We start from the raw sequence: 17,487 nt of genomic DNA on the forward strand, positions 1-17,487 counted from the left end.
ATATGCTAGCTTTTTCTAACTAGGTATCAATTCACAGCAGGTGAAAAAGTTCCAAGAAGAAACCAATTTAGAGTAAACTATAAATTAACTCCAATTAGTCCACATATGAAATAACTAGAGTAGAGAAAATATGATACAATCCAACCCCATGAAGTCTAAATCTGACAGGGCAATATGATTTGGGTTTATGTTTTAAAAACCAACTGATTAATTTAGTAAAACCAATTGCAGGCAACTGGGGGGGGGGGGGAAGGTATTTTAGCATATCCAGAAATTAAACACTTGAAAAAACGAATATAAATTTAATAGTAAACATTATGGTCAGGCTGTTTATTAAGGAGGCAACCACATATACAAGTTCGGCTATAGAAATGTTTGCAAATCAACCTTCATGTGATCTAAAAGGACCATGCGTAATGTCAAAAATGGACACCTGTACATTCAATAAAAAGTTAATTTAAACATACATATCTAGATCATTCTAGAGTTATACAAACATCTGGGGCCACATATGTATCTAATTTTCTTTCAAAAAAACTGCTTCTATAAAAGTGATGTATTGAGATAATTTTAAAAAGTATCTGACAATTATGAATGGTCCCCAGATTTTACAAAATGTGATTTCCAGGATATGAAAACTGAAAAAAGTCAACTCTTCAGAAAGTGTTTTATAGTATACAAACAAGTTCTGTAGAAAAATGATCCAGCAAATGCTTGAGTTAAGAATATTTATATTTTTCCAATTCTTTACACTTTTATTAACACACTTACAAAAAATAACATTCAAACACTGAGAAAATTAAATAACTTTGGAAGCAGAATTCATAGTTTTCTGCTTACATAGAAGTGACAATTCTGGGCTGTTGGCACAAAATAATCAACATTCATAAAACCCTTACTACTATATATCAAACATAAGTTAAAATCATAGGCACTAGTTTATCAAATCCACATTTCTTCTGTAAGACTGACCACAGTAAATCCTTAGATTTTCCCAAACAGAAAAATTGGCAATACACACAAAGGCTTTCTAGTAAAAAGGCAATTTTTCTCTTTAGGAAACTAAAAGCCAATAGTCTGTGGTAGTACAACAGCAGGTAAAATAATACTTTACCAAACTCAGATCCAAAATAAATGTTTTAACAAGTGATGAAATAGTTTAATTAAAAAAAAAAAATAGACTTTTTTTTTTCTGATGCAGCCATTTAAAAACAAAGTTAAATAACCTGAATACTTTTTGAAACTGATTATCTAACTTAAAAAAGTGTAATGAGTGTTTCCTAATATTAAAATTCCTTTTAATTCTTAGATTGCAGCATATATATTTTTAAAACGTTGCACTGAAAACTGAGACCTGTTTTGTGTATATGTGGTTTTTAAAAGAGACAGTGGCTAGTTCTTTCTTTTACTTACTTAGTTTACATGAGATACCCCCCTCCCGAAAGCTGATGCTTCCTCTTCCTCTGAAAAGCAACATTGTTAAGTTCATAATCATATAGAATTCTGGCACCGTACTTTCCTGACCTGCCCCATCACCCTCAAATTCAAGGATATGATTTCTTCCTTGCATTAGACAGCAAATACGTAGTGCCGGCAGTTTCAATCTCCAGCTGCTTGTGCTAACTGAAAACCCCCACGCTGGTCAAGCTAATAGAAAGACTACCATGGTATTAGTCATGGCAGAATAAAGGTCTTGGTTAAAGTTTTAACATTCTCCTAACATAGCAATCTGAATGCTGTCCTGAATATCAAACCTTCCATTTCTCTCTCCCTCTCAATTTCTTTTGCCAACTTATGGAATGTCTTCAATTAACAGGAAATGAACTTATGTTCAAATCTCTACAATCTTTTTAGGTGACCCAACTGTCAATATTTTAGAACTGTTCAAATGAAGTATTTTAAAACAGACCTCACTATCACAAATGAGAAGCCTGTTACAGAAGGAAGTTTTAATCTGGTAACAGTCTTGATAAAACTGAAATAGGTGATTTTAAAGATACATATATGAGCCATTAGAGAGCAAGTGTTTTTTAACAGGCTAGAATTATATGCTGGTTTGTTACCAAAAATGCAAAATTGATGTAAGGCAGAATCTAAGTCAAAAGGGACAGTATTTTCAAAAGATGTTTTATACAGTTATTCAGTTTAACGTAGATCAACTTAAGTAGGATTTAGCAGGCTATGTTTTCCTACCACATAATAGACCGTTATGCCATTTAATAACAATACAACTGTCATCGCTAGAGATTTGTAGGTTAAGTGCATAGATTTTTTCACCCCCTCTCTCTTACTGTATGGTTTTGTTCCAGGTTGTAAGCACTGAGGTGTTGTTACATCAAGAATAAAGATTCACAGTACTTGCTCTTTCCTATCATGAAAACCTGCTAATAGAAACAAGATCTCTTAGTTCTGTGACAGATAACAGCATGTGAAGAAGCTGGCTTCAATAGCAAAGGCCATCTTTCCTGAGCCAGGAACTATAAAGTTTAGAAAGATTGTACAACTGATATTGAGCCCTTTTGGCAATCAAAACAAACACGCGGAGGCTTGAAGTGTCTGTCCATGCAGCAGGATGGACGCGCGCTGTAGCGCCATCTGGTGGTGGTGGGATGCGAGCGACACCCAAAACTTAAGATTAAATAAAGCAATACTCTTCCTGATGAATCTGCAAAAATAATTTATGGACTGCTCCTAAATTTAGGGATCACGTTTTAAATCTCTAGTCCAGGTTTCTTCCTCCCTCTTTCCCCACCCCAATCTCAATCTATAGCTTCCTGGAGTACTAGTGAAACACTGGTGAAATAGTTTAGATAACTAGTCAGAATATTAGTCCTCTTTAACACAAATATTTATTGATACTAATTTATACAGTAAATTGGGTCAAACGTGAAGTTTCGGATAGCTTGAATTTGCCATGTTCTTGTGTTCAAAGGTATTCTCTCGTTTACAAGTGGGCATTTCTCTTTGGCATCCGTTGGGTGTATGCCCGGATATTGGCCTCTGTCAAGTATTTAAAAATCAACTTAGTTTCTATTAAACAGAACGAAAAGTGACTCCATGGAGAGTGATTGTGTGATTACCAAACACGTCTGATGTTAAATGTCATTAAAGTGCTGTCTGGTGCTCTCTGCCGGTCTGCGCTGATGGAGACAGAGAGGGCTGGGACTGCCCGGTCCCGAGAGTCTCATCTGAACAGTCTGCACACAAAAGTCGCTTCGTCGCCTGGTGAAGGGCTATCCGTGGAACCGTGGCCTCTGCGTTCTCGTCTCCGCTGGTCAGTAACAGCCATCTTTCCAGCTGTCGTCCTTCATGCTGCCGTAGGTTTTGGGAGCTGGCAAGGATCTGAAATGAAGCAATTTTGCATGATTTGCATGAAATACGCAATATGAAATATGACCATATTCATGAAATGTGACCGTACTACCTCTTACATATATTCATTACTTTTCATGATCCTGGGAAGGCTGTTCCAGGGGACTACTCAGAGCCAGGGGTCCTCAAAATATGGCCCGAGTGCCACATGCGGCCTGCCTAGCACACTGATCCGGCCCTCCGCGTGCTTTTGCCGCCGCTGCCTGTCCTGCTTAGCAGCTGACCCGTCCCGGGCCCGCAGTGCGCACTCTCCAGCGGTCTGAGGGACGGTGACCTGGCCCCCTGTTTACAAAGTCTGAGGACCCCTGACTAGACCAAACCTCTAAACAGCAATCAGCGCCAACCTCCCCACGCTTGGCATTTTCGAGTTTTACTAGGCACCACCAGGTGACTTCCCTTTATGTTAACACAGTGACGAGATTAAAAGAAGGGAAAAGATTGTCTCACCTTGTCCAACCACATGGATAACCAATCTTACTATATTTTTTTGAGAGGCAGAATGAGGAATGTGGTGTTAGAGGTTTAGTGCCTCCCTCACTAGAGAGGCAGTAAGGGACAGCGGTTAAAAGGACTGTGAAGTCAGCCATACTTGGAACTGAAGGTCTCATTAGTTGTGTGGCTTTAGGCAAATTACTTAATTTCATTAAATTTCAATATCCTCCTCTGAAAAATAGTAAGAACACCTACTTATTTAGTTATTGTGGAGGCCAGGCATGCTGGTTCATGCCTGTCATCCCAGCACTCTGGGAGGCTGAGACGGGAGGATCGCTCAAGGTCAGGAGTTCGAGACCAGCCTGAGCAAGAGCGAGACCCCCATCTCTACTATAATAGAAAGAAATTAATTGGCCAACTAAAATATATAGAAAAAATTAGCCGGGCATTAATGCTTTATTCAAATTGTACTAAAAACTCTCCCGGGAGCCCCCATGACTCTGTTTACGACCACAGGTGGCGATCAGGCCGATTCCAGGCTGCCAACTTTCACATCCTGGGGATGGCAGCGCCAGAGCGCGGGCCACTCACCTGCGGACGGGCTGCGCCAGCTTGCTGCGAGGCACGGGGAGGCCCCCAGCCGACGGGGCGCTGGGTCTGGGCAGGCCGCTCCTCATGGGGGCCGTCCCTGCGGGTCTCGTGAGGGTGGCGCTGTTGACACCGCCGGGCGGGTTCGCTGAGACCGAGTTCTGAGCCGCGGGAGGCCCCGGCGAGGCTGCGGCCTGCGGGAGCGGGGCCGGGTCCTGGCTGCAGGGGGGGCCGGAGCCGTGGCTGCCGAACGCTTTCACGGGCTGCCGGAGAGCCAGGGGGGACGGTGCCGCCGGGGAGCGGAACTTGCCAGGAGAAGGTACTGGAACGGCAAAGAGAAACCGGCGTTTTCAGTGGGAATCAAGCGAGAGGCAGGTCGCCGCTTTGTGCCGCACCTGGTGAGCACGCACAGCACGGCCATACCGCGAACCTGCGCGCTGCAGCCACGCGGGGAGCAGGGGATGTTCCTGGGCTAATGAAAGAAATGGCAACTGGCAAGTTCTACATAACCAAGTCCTTCCCCAGAGGAGCACAGCTGTCCTTGCCAACAGTGTTTTAACCGGGCCAGCTGGGAACCCACACCAGAGAACAAAGAAAAGGCACTGCAGGATTCTGTCTCACTGTAGCCACGAACCTGGGCCGCACTAGAACATTCTAGGGGTGAAAAAATGGTTGAGTACCAAATTGCTGTCTAGAATATGAAGCGCGTCCCCCCCACTACTCCCCCAAAGAAACACTGAGCGATCATCAAAGGCCTCCCTTTCCACTGGGCCTCGCTGCCACCAACCCACGGGGAGGGGTAAGCGCACTGATCATTGTGGGGGGCTGCACGGGAGGTGGGGGGCACCGGGCTGGAGGTGGAAGTTCAGAAGTCCAGGCAGGCTCTCTGCGAGGTCTCCATGACACCGTGGCGACATGGTTCACTGCCAGCCAGCAGGTGTGAGAGCCCCAGCTCTCTGACACCGCCCTGGCGAGAGTGCTGGGGCGCCTTGTTCCAGCCTCGCAAAATCTAGGTTCCCAGCGGACGTCCGCTGGTGTGGGTGCAGCCCCGCATGTGTCCGTGGTATCTGGCTGGAACAGGGCAGTTACCTTCTACAACAGCGGCTCCGGACTGTCGGGCACTGGGCCGCACACCCCCGCCTGAGCTTTGCCCCACTCCCGTGGAAAAACTGTCTTCCAGCCGGGCGCGGTGGCTCAAGTCTGTCATCCCAGCACTCTGGGAGGCCGAGGCGGGAGGATCGCTCAAGGTCAGGAGTTCGAAACCAGCCTGAGCAAGAGCAAGACCCCGTCTCTACTAAAAATAGAAAGAAATTAATTGGCCAACTAAAATATATATAAAAAATTATCCCGGCATGATGGTACATGCCTGTAGTCCCAGGTACTTCGGAGGCTGAGGCAGGAGGATCGCTTGAGCCCAGGAGTTGGAGGCTGCTGTGAGCTAGGCTGACGCCACGGCACTCACTCTAGCCTGGGCAACAGAGTGAGGCTCTGTCTCAAAAAAAAAAAAAGAAAGAAAACAAAAATTGTCTTCCACAAAATCCGTCCCTGGTGCTAAAAAGGTTGGGGACCTATGGTCTAAAAGTTTTCTTCCCTGGTCCTTTGGCCAGAGAGAGCAGCCGCCCTCACCACAGCGTCAGTGCAGACCTTGTCAGGGTCAGAACCCCACCCCCACCTACGGGACCCTCCCCCTTGGGTGTAAACAGAGACCAGGTAGAGAACCCAGAGAACCAGGGCTTCTACTAACAACACGCTTCCCCTCCTCCCTGCTCCGCTGACCCTACCCCCAAATGCCCAAGTGGCATCAGAGAAAGACATCGGAAAGAAAATTTAAATACGATCTAGAATCTCAGGATACAATCTACAAATGGCCAGACTTTAATAAAAAATAACTCATCATACCGAGAACCAAGAAGAGCTCAAAGTGAATTAAAAGAAGATAATCAACAGGCATCAACACCAAGATGATAGAGATGTTAAAATTATCTGACAAAGATTTTAAAGTGGTCGTCATAAAACTGGCTCAATGAGCAATTTCAAACACACTTGAAATATCCAAAAATACAAAATTTTAGCAATAGAAAATACAAAGAAGAATCAAATGGAAATTTTAGAACTAAAGAAATATAGGGCCGGGCGAGGTGGCTCACGCCTGTAATCCTAGCTCTCTGGGAGGCCGAGGCGGGCGGATTGCTCGTGGTCAGGAGTTCAAAACCAGTCTGAGCAAGAGCGAGACCCCGTCTCTACTATAAATAAAAAGAAATTAATTGGCCAACTAATATATATAGAAAAAATTAGCTGGGCATGGTGGTACGTGCCTGTAGTCCCAGCTACTGGGGAGGCTGAGGCAGGAGGAGGATCACTTGAGCCCAGGAGTTGGAGGTTGCTGTGAGCTAGGCTGATGCCACGGCACTCACTCTAGCCTGGGCAACAAAGCGAGACTCTGTCTCAAAAAAAAAAAAAAAAGAAGAAATATAGTAACCAGAATAAAAAACTCATTAGATGGGCTCAACAGCAGAATGGAGAAAACAAAGGAAAGAATCAGTGAACTAGAATAGAGAACAAAAGAAATTATCCAGTCTGAACAATGTAGAGAAAACAGACTGAAAACAGAACTTCAGGGACCCATGGGGCTTTAACAAAAAGATCTTAACATTTGCATGTCATCACAGTCCTGAAAAAAAGGACAAAGGGAGAGGCCAAAAGAGTACCCTGAGAAATAATGGCTGAAAACTTCCCAAATCTGGCAAAGGACATAAACTTATCGACTCTAGAAGCTGAGCACACACCAAACAAGATAAGTCCAAAGAAATCCATGCCAACACACATCAAACTTCTGACAACTAAAACAATGAAAAACCTTTAAATCAGGGAGAAAAACAGCTTACCCACCGAAGAAAATCAATTCTAATGACAGTGGATTTCTCATCATAAACCAGCATGGTATTTTTCAAAGAACTGAAAGGAAAGAATTGTCAATCCTATACCCTGAGAAAATACCCTTCAAGAATTAAGGGAAAACCAAGACATTCTGATACAGAAGAAAACCACGAGAACTTGTAGCCCACAAACCTACCCCAAATAGATGGCCAAAGAAGTTCTCTAAACACAGAGGAGGTGATAAAAAGAAGGAACCATAGAATGCCAGAAAGGACAAACAGGGCAAACAAACACATACACAAGTATGACAGGCTTACGAGTTTTCAAAATGATATGTGAGGGTTGAAGTAAAAATTAAAACACTGGTGTGATGTGAAATGTATGTAGTTAAGATAATTATAAATGGGGCAGGGTAACAGGACATAAAGGAAGGTAACGTTTATGTACTGTACTTGAATTGGTAAAATGACAATACCAATAGACTAATACTAGAGCAACCTCTACAATTATGCAAATATATGCCCCTCAAATACACTACAGATAAATAAAAATGGAATTCTAAAGAATGTCTGAGTAATATCAGGGAAGGCAAGAAAAAAGAAAACAGAACAAATCAGAAAACAACAAATAAAATGGCAGATGGCAACCCTAACATATCAATAATTACATAAAATGTAAATGGTCTACGTACACCAATTAAAAGACAGAGATGTGGAAGACGAGCTTAAAAAACAAAAACATGACCTAATCTTACACTGTCTTTAAACCAACTTTACACTATTAACAATATAAGGTCAAAACATGACCTTATATTGTTATATTTCAAGAAATTCACTTCATTAATACAGAGAAGAAGAAAGAAAATTACCAGAGACAAAGAGGGATAACACACAATGGGTCGAACTACTAAGACACACAATCCTAAATGCATATGTAGTAAACAACAGAGCTATAAATATGTGAAGGAAAAACTGATAGAACATAAAGGAAAAATAGGCAAATCCGTAATTATAGTTAGAGCTCAGTGTCACCCTCTCGACACTGATAGAACTAGATAGAAAATCAGCAAGGATATAGAACTCAACATGAGCATCAATCACAGGACCTAATCGACATTTACACTCTAATGTGTGGCTCAGGATCTAAGCTACACTCCATTCACCAACAGATCACGCATGCACTCTCTGCAAGTGCCCACAGAACGTGTATCAATACAGACCGTACCCTGCGCCTTAAAGCAAATCTCAACAATGTTAAAAGAATTGAAATTATAAATAGTAATTCTCTGATCATAATAAAAGGAAACTATTAATAGAAAATAGCAACAAAGGGGTAACAGGAAAATCTTTAAAACACTTGAAGACGAAACAATACACTTCTCAACAGAAATTTTAAAAACTACATGGAATTGAACATATCGAAATTTGTGGGGTATAATTAGAAAAAGTCTTAAGTTAATAAATAATCTATTACTTTAAGAACAAAGAGAAAATTAAACAAAGTAAGCAGAAGGCAATAATAAACAGCAGAAATCAATGAAATTAAAAGCAGAAAAACAGAAAACAAATCAATGAAACAAAGAAAGAAAACACAAATTACCAATATCAGGAATGAGACGAGCTAGTACTGCAGACCCTGTAGATATCAAAAGGATCATAAGGAAATACTATGAACAATTCTTCACACATTAATTTGACCACTTGGATGAAAAGGACCAAGTCTTCAAAAAGCATAAACTATGACAACTCACCTGTTATAAAATATATGTAAGTTGAATACAGGTCTACTTCTGAGATATCAGAAATTTGGTTCCAGACAACCACAATGAAGCAAACACCTCAACAAAGCGAGCCATGCACATGTTTTGGTTTCCCAGTGCATACAAAAGTTATGCTCGCACTATCTACCCTGTAGTGTATCAAGTGTACAACAGCATTATATCTAAACAACAATGTGCACACCTTAATTTAAAAATACTTTGTTACTTCAGTGAATCATAATGTTTGCTGGTGGAGCGGCCTGCCTGCTTACTTTTTTTTCTTTTTTTTTTGAGACAGAGTCTCGCTTTGTTGCCCAGGCTAGAGTGAGTGCAGTGGTGTCAGCCTAGCTCACAGCAACCTCCAACTCCTGGGCTCAAGCAATCCTCCTGCCTCAGCCTCCCGAGTAGCTGGGGCTACAGGCATGCGCCACCATGCCCGGCTAATTTTTTCTCTATATATTAGTTGGCCCATTAATTTCTTTTCTATTGATAGTAGAGACGGGGTCTCACTCTTGCTCAGGCTGGTTTCGAACTCCTGACCTCGAGCAAGCTGCCCGCCTCGGCCTCCCAGAGTGCTAGGATGACAGGCGGGAGCCCCCGCGCCCGGCCCTGCCTGCTCACCGGTGCTGCTGGCTGAGCAGGGCGTGGCTGCTGAAGGCTGGGCTGGTTGTGAAGATTTCTTAAAATAAGACGATGAAGTCTGCTTTATTAACTGACTCTTCCTTTTTACAAAAGGTTTCTCTGTAGCGTGCCGTGCTTGACAGACATCAGAAGGACCCCACAGCAGAACTCTCGAAACTGGATCAACCCTCTCAACCCTACCGCTGCTTTATGTGCTGCTGCGCTGAGTTTCTGGGACATTCTAAAGCCTTTGCTGTCCTTTCAACAGTGTTCACAGCATCTTCACCTGGAGGAGATTCCATTTCAAGAAACCACGTTCCTCGCCCATTCATAAGAAGAACCTCCCATCGAGCTCTAGCACAAGACCGCGGCCATTCAGTCCCACCCTCAGGCTCCACTTCTAGCTCTGGTCCTCTTGCCATTCCCGCCACATCTGCAGTCGCCTCCTCTGCTGGAGTCTTCATCTCCTCAAAGCCGTCCATGAGGGATGGAATCGACTTCTCCCAAACTCCTGTTAATGCTGGTATTCTGACCTCCTCTCACGAATGACAAATGTTCTTTAAAAAGTTTTCTGACTGGTATGTATTTGTACATATTTATGGGATGCAGATATTTTGATACATGCCTACAGCATGCAATGATCAAGATCAGGGTATTTAGGACACATTTCGTCTCAGATGTTTATCAATTCTTTGTGTTGAGAACATTTCAAATCTCTTCTAGCTATTTGGAAATATACAATATATTGTTAACTATGGTCTCCCTACCATGCTGTTGAACACTAGAACCCATTCCTTCGGTCTGACTGTATGTTTGTAGCCATCAACCAGCCTCTCTTCCTACTCCCAGCCCCCGCCCCTCCCAGCTTCTGATACTATCTATCATTCTACTCACCACCTCCACGAGATCAATGTTTTTAGCTCCCACATGTGAAAATCACAAATTTCCTTAACGGCATCTAGAATGTTAAATCCCTCCCAGGTAGTTTTCAATTTCCTTTGCCAGATCCATCAGAGGAATGGCAGCTATAGCCTTATGAAATGCAGTTCTTAACTAGCGAGATTCGAGAAAGTTGAAATTACTCCTTGGTCTGTGGGCTGCTGCAGGATGGATGTGTTAGCAGGCATGAAAACAACATTCATCTCCTCGTACATCTATCAGAGCTCTTGGGAGACCAGGGACGTTGTCGATGAGCAGTAATATTTTGAAAGGACTCTTATTATCCTGATTATCCCATAATGTGACTACGCATTATCCAGTGGGTCCCAACGGTGGGCTTAAAATATTCAGTTAATCATGCTGTAAACAGATGTATGCTCACCCTGGCTTTGTTGTTCCATTTACAGAGCATAGGCAGAGAAAACTTAGCATGATTCTTAAGGGTCCTACATTTTTAGAACTGTAAATGAGCACTGGCTGCAACTTAAGGTCAACAGCTGCGTCAGCCCCTAACAAGAGGGTCAGCCTGTCCTCTGAAGCCGAGCACTGGCCTCTCTCTAGCCGTGAGAGTCTTACATGGCGTCTCCTTCCAAGATCAGGCCGCTTCATCTACGCTGAAAGCGTCTCGTGTAGTGTGGCCGCCGTCATCACCGGCCGTAGCTGGGTCTCTGGGTAACTTGCTGCAGCTGCTACATCTGCACTCGCTGCTTCACCTTGCACCGTTATGTTGCGGAGATGGCTTCTTTCCTAAACCTCATGCCACCACCTCTGCTAGCTTCCGACTTTTCTTCCAAGCTTCCTCACTTCTTTCAGCCTTCACGGAACTGAAGGGAGTTAGAGCCTTGCTCTGGATTAGGCTTCGATTTAAGGAATATTGTGGCCGGTTTGATCTTCCATCCAGACCACTAAACGTTTCTCCACATCAGCAATAAGGCTGTTTTGCGTTCTCATCATTCATGAATTCACTGAGTGGCGCTGTTAACGTCCTTCAAGAACTTTCACTTTGCATTCACTACCTGGCTGTTCGGCCCAAGGGGCCTGGCTTTCAGACTCTCTCAGCTCTCGACATGCCTTCCTCACTAAGCTTAATCATGTCTAGCGTTTGCTTTAAAGTGAGAGACGCGCAACTCTTCCTTCATTTGGACACGTAAAAGCCCACTGCAGGGTTTTTAATCGGCCTGATTTCAATGCTGCTGTTGAGCAGGGAGGCCTGGGCGGGGCAGGGAAGGCCTGTTGGGGGAACAGTCAGAACACACACAACATTCGTGGATTAAGTTTGCCATCTTATATGGGTGTGGTTTGTGGTGCCCCCAAACAACTGCAATGGTAACGTCAAAGATCACTGCTCACCATACCAGATATAATATTCATAATTAACAAGTCTGAGATATTGTGGGAATTGCCAAAATGTGACAGAGACACAAAATGAGCACACGCTGTTGGAAAAATGGCACCAACAGACTTGCCGGACACAGGGTTGCCACAAACTTTCAATTTGTAAAAAAATGCAGTATTTGCAAAGCAAATCGCAAGAAACAAGGTATGCCATATAACTATTAAGGAAATTGATATTTTACTTTAAAAACTCCTCAAAGAAGAAATCTCCAGGCCCAGATGGTTTCACTGGGAAATTCTACCAAATGTTTAAGTAAGAATCAACACAAATTCAACATGATCTCTACCGCAAAATAGAAGAGAACCTGTCCCAATTCATTTTATGCAGCTAGCATTGCCTTGATACCAAAACCAGAAAAAGCATCAAAAAAGAAAATGACAGACTATATTCCTCATGAATATAGATGCAAAAATCCTCAATAAAATATTAGCAAACAGAATTCAGAAATATATAAAAAGATTTATATGTCATGACCAAGTAGGGTTTATTATAGGGTGCAAGGTTGGCTCAGTATTTGAAAATCAATCAATCAGTGCAATCAACCACAGTAACAGGATAAAGAAGAAAAATCACATGATCATTTCAGATGCAAAACCAAAAACAAAAACAGCTGACAAAATTCAACACACAGTCATGATAAAAATTCTCAAGAAGGCAGGAATAGGGGAAACTTTCTCAACCTGATGAAGAACCATCTACAGAAAAACCTACAGCTAACATTGTTCTTAATGATGCAAGACCGAATGCTTTCCCCATAAGATCAGGAACAAGGTAAGGACATATGCTCTAACTACTCTTATTTAACACAGTGCTGGAAATTCTAGCCAGTGCAACGAACCAGAAAAGGAAATTAAAGGCATATAGATTAAAAAGAAAGAAACTGTATCCATGATGATATACAAAGAAAAATCCTAAGAAACCTAAAAACAAAACAAAAAACAAAAAAACGCTGGGGGATGGTCATGATGGAGACTCAGACTTTTGGGGGGAGAGGGGGAAATGGGCATTTATTGAAACCTTAAAATCTGTACCCCCATAATATACCAAAATAAAAAAAAAAAACAAAAAACAAACAAACAAAAAAAAACACCAACAAGGCCGGGCGCTGTGGCTCACGCCTGTAATCCTAGCTCTTGAGAGGCTGAGGTGGGCGGATTGCTCAAGGTCAGGAGTTCAAAACCAGCCTGAGCAAGAGTGAGACCCCGTCTCTACTATAAATAGAAAGAAATTAATTGGCCAACTGATATATATATATATATATAAAAATTAGCCGGGCATGGTGGCGCATGCCTGTAGTCCCAGCTACTCGGGAGGCTGAGGCAGAAGGATCACTCGAGCCCAGGAGTTTGAGGTTGCTGTGAGCTAGGCTGACGCCAGGGCACTGTCTCAAAAACAAACAAACAAAAAAAACCAAAAAAAACCCAAAAACAAACAAAAAAAAACACCAACAAAAAACCAAACCCAAAATAACAAAAAAACCCCTCCCAAACCTTCTAGAAATAAGTGAGTTTAGTATGGTCACAGGACCGGACAAAAATCAACTAGGTTTCCACAAACTGGCAATGAACACAAGAAATCAAAATTAAAAACAGAATACCGATATCATTGCTCAAAAAAAAAAAAAAAAAAAAAAAACCCACTTAAGTATAAACCTAATAAAACAAATCTCAGCAAATATAGGTCAGCTGTTAAGAACAAATGAGTAATGTGTGTAAGCTATTGGTAAAATGTAAAATATGAAACAAATAGCCATGCCGATCTGTGCCTTCCTTATCTAAGGAGAAAGACTCCTTCCCGCCTCCTCCAGCTGACTATTCCGGAAAGATCTGCAACAACGCCGCCCAGGACAGTCTCCTAAGCCGTCCTTATAAAGTAAGTATAAGTATTAAGTTAGGCTGCATTGCCTAAATTAATTATGACAGGATATAATTTCTTTTTACTCTTTCTGGACACCATGAATTAGCACCTGACTCAGGCATAAAATGAAGGAGTGTCATCTTCCCTGTGTAAGAGTGAGAACTCTATTTATAAAACTGACACATGACTAAGAATGCTAACCTTGGTGTCTAAGTTCAGTCATCTCTAAAATGGAATGGTGGGTAATACGAGGATGCACATCTTTAAAATATTTATTTTTCTCTTTTAATAAGCACTTAAATAACATCAAGTTTGTTTTCTAATTAGGGTTTTATACAATTCGGGCAGGTAAGTACTTAAAACAACTCAAATGGAAAAATTGAGTAAAGTATATATGTTTTTAGCTTGATAAATATTCGCTGAATATAAATGTTTTATAAGTAACATATGTACTACCTAATACATGGACACAGCAATATAAAAATTAGATTTTCCAAGTGCAGTGTCCTCCAATCTACAACTTTCATTAAGGGCATAATTTGTAAAAATATGTAAATGTCCAGTAAATATACAGTATAGCAATAAAAAATACACACATTGCCAAACACTGCCCATCACGACCAAAGGGGGGAAGCCATTTGTTAGAATACATTTGCATTCTATTATGAATAAAGAAAAGGACAAAAATATTTCCTGGTCAACTATTCCTTACCACAGTAAGTAACGTCATTCCAGTTATCCAATGGTCTATGTGCCATTAATGATAATAACAAGTTACTATCATAATAAGGGCTTAAAAATAAGCTGACTGCTAAGGACCACAGAGATGAATTAAATATGATTTTCTCACTACAGAGTAAAAGAGTCCTTGTTACGAGTTACTAGTGACGCTCTATTCTGACTCACAGGATCGAGAGGAAAGCTGCCACAACCAGAGAGAGCAAAGGACCCAATAAGCAGGACGGCCAGGACTTGAAACCAGGTCTCCCGATTCCCAGATTGGTATTTACTGAAAACCAAAAGAGAAACACCTCTGGGGGTAGATATCAAAATGTTATTTTCACCATTTTAATTTTCAACTAGACTCAGAAAGTTTATCTGCATGGCTACCATCCTAGGCAGGTTTTATAAGGTATGACTCCAAAGCACATTAAATTTGTAACTGCTGACAAATAATCAAAGAAAAAAAAAAATGACATGGCACAGAAGCCTGTGATTTCTTCTATTAGTGTACACGACTCACCATATTTTCTGTAAGCATACAAACATTTTGTAAGTTATCAGAAAAGATTAAACATAAAAGGTAGAAAAAGCCCTGGGAACTGGACTTCACTAGCTTTTCTTCCATAAATACAAAAAGACTGACGTACATGAATAAATAACCTACCAGCAGACATTCACAGCTTCATCTTCCAGCTTATTCTAAAAATAGAAAATAACTCTGGAACCAACCGTCTTCAAGATAATTATCTCAACACCAATAAAGACTCTTAAAAGGTAAATTTTTTGAAAATATATATTTTTTTTCAACTGAAAATCTTAACCACCCTCGGCACGACAAAGGTAAATGTACACATAAACAAAGATACAACTCAGGAACTATGAAGATGCTTTAGGTACCTCTCCCCCCGGTAAAAGTTTTTAACTATATAGCCACATTTTCAAAAACTGAAGAATTATCTAGGTATCAAGATACCTGATATCAAGACTTAAGAGCCACATTAGCATTAATACACAGAATATATGGAAATAGCTACAAATCTACACAAATCTATAGATCATAGAGGTTATTACATTTTAGTTTAATAAATGATCTAACTTATATCACTACCCTTTTAGTACCTAGTGAGGAAAGGGGGAAAATGTCAAAATTAAGAAACAGATGTATAAAGATTCTTTGAGGATGGTAATGACATTAGCATAGTCTATGAATTTCCCCAAACCCCACCTTAAATACACAGAGCAACTAGGAAAGTCAAACCAAAACCCAGTTATAGTCACAACCGCTACCATAAAACCGGGTGACAGAGTAGCTCTGTGAACCCCAAAGTATGAATGGCTGGGGAGAAGCCACTGACAACCAGAAGACCACATGGTTATCAGCATGAGTGCAGAAGGAAGCAGGAGCATCTCACCATCCTGAGCATTCCTAAACAACCCGCAAGTACTCACACAAAAAGCAACGCTCAACGGCAGCTGGAACCGGGAGGCGTCTGCACGCTCCCACGGTGGGTGAGTACTCGAGGGTGGGCGAGTACTAGAGGGTGGGCGAGTACTAGAGGGTGGGCGAGTACTCGAGGGTGGGCGAGTACTCGAGGGTGGGCGAGTACTCGAGGGTGGGCGAGTACTCGAGGGTGGGCGAGTACTAGAGGGTGGGTGAGTACTAGAGGGTGGGCGAGTACTAGAGGGTGGGCGAGTACTAGAGGGTGGGCGAGTACTCGAGGGTGGGCGAGTACTAGAGGATGGGTGAGTACTAGAGATCTACTGTGCAGTCTGGGAGAAACGCGAGCAACTGTGAACTCCTAAAATTAACAAGCCAAACCTCTCTTCCAGGTAACTTCAGGCTAAGAAAAAAACTGTAAGGAAGACCCAAACTGCACATACCACAGACATCAGAGATAAAGAAAATGAAGTCCAGAAAAGAGTGGGGGAGGGTTCAGCAAATGCTGCTGGGACAACTGGATATCCACACACTATAAAATAAAGCTGGACCCGTACACTTCACACCATAAACAAATTAACTGAAAATGGCTAACAGACCTAAATGTAAGAACTAAAACTATAAAGCTCTTAGAAAAAAACATAGGAGGCCAGGTGCAGTGGTTCACGCCTGTAATCCCAGTGCTTTGGGAGGCCGAGGCAGCAGGATAGCTGGAGGCCAAGGAGTTCAAGACCAGCCTGGGTAACATAGCCAGAGCCTGTTGCTACAATAATAATAATAATAATAATAAAAACTAGCCGGGAGTGCGGCACGCGCTTGCAGTCTTAGCTACTCAGGAGGCTGAGGCGGGAGGATCACCTGAGCTCCGGAGTTCAAGGTTCCGGCCTGGGTGACAGAGCAAGATCCTGTCTCTAAAAAAAAATAATTTTTTAAAAAAGAAGAAAACACAGGAGTAAATCTTTATGACCTTGGGTTAGGTACTGGTTTCTTATATATAACACCAAAAGCATGGTCCACACAATGAAGAACTGATAAATTACACTTCATCAAAGTAAAAAACTTTTGTGCTTCAAAGGACATGGGGAAAAAAGTGAAAGGACAACCGCTGAATGGGAGCAACTATTTGCAGATCATGTGTCTGGGACGGGATCGGGACCCAGAATATATAAAGAGATGTTACATCTCAGTAAGAAATGCTTTACCACGGCTCACGCGCGAGTTGAGGGGGACGGGAGGATCTGAAGAGCCGCGTGAGCTGTAGTTTTACTTTTGTGAAAGGATGTGTCCTCTGGTGAGTGGCAGCAGCATTCTGACCTAACTATCTATAAACTTCGGGGCCAGGGAACAATGAAAATACGAGGCTGATCGGACTCGGGTTATCTTTAAAGGTCTTACAGCTGTAATGTCAGCACCCTAAAAGCATGTTCCTATTTCAATCTGTCCTGACCTCTGCAGTCACTTTGTCTAACTAGTCTCCGTTTTCTT

At 42.1% G+C, this 17,487-nt stretch overlaps 1 protein-coding gene across 2 annotated transcripts in view; it reads right to left on the reverse strand.

Annotated features, from left to right (window-relative positions):
• Positions 1–315: 315 nt before the first annotated feature.
• The window catches only part of SLAIN2 (SLAIN motif family member 2), a 55,734-nt gene continuing 38,562 nt past the window's right edge, over positions 316–17,487 (reverse strand). For both annotated transcript variants that reach the window (XM_020285290.2, XM_075997862.1), the window contains 2 exons: positions 4,396–4,714; positions 316–3,342 (listed from right to left, as the gene is read on the reverse strand). In XM_020285290.2, coding sequence (XP_020140879.2) covers positions 3,276–3,342; positions 4,396–4,714 — 386 coding nt within the window. In that variant the 3' untranslated portion in view covers positions 316–3,275. The remainder of the gene's footprint in view (positions 3,343–4,395; positions 4,715–17,487) is intronic.

This window comes from Microcebus murinus, chromosome 26, assembly GCF_040939455.1.
Source record: "Microcebus murinus isolate Inina chromosome 26, M.murinus_Inina_mat1.0, whole genome shotgun sequence".
NCBI classification, from domain to species: domain Eukaryota; kingdom Metazoa; phylum Chordata; class Mammalia; order Primates; family Cheirogaleidae; genus Microcebus; species Microcebus murinus.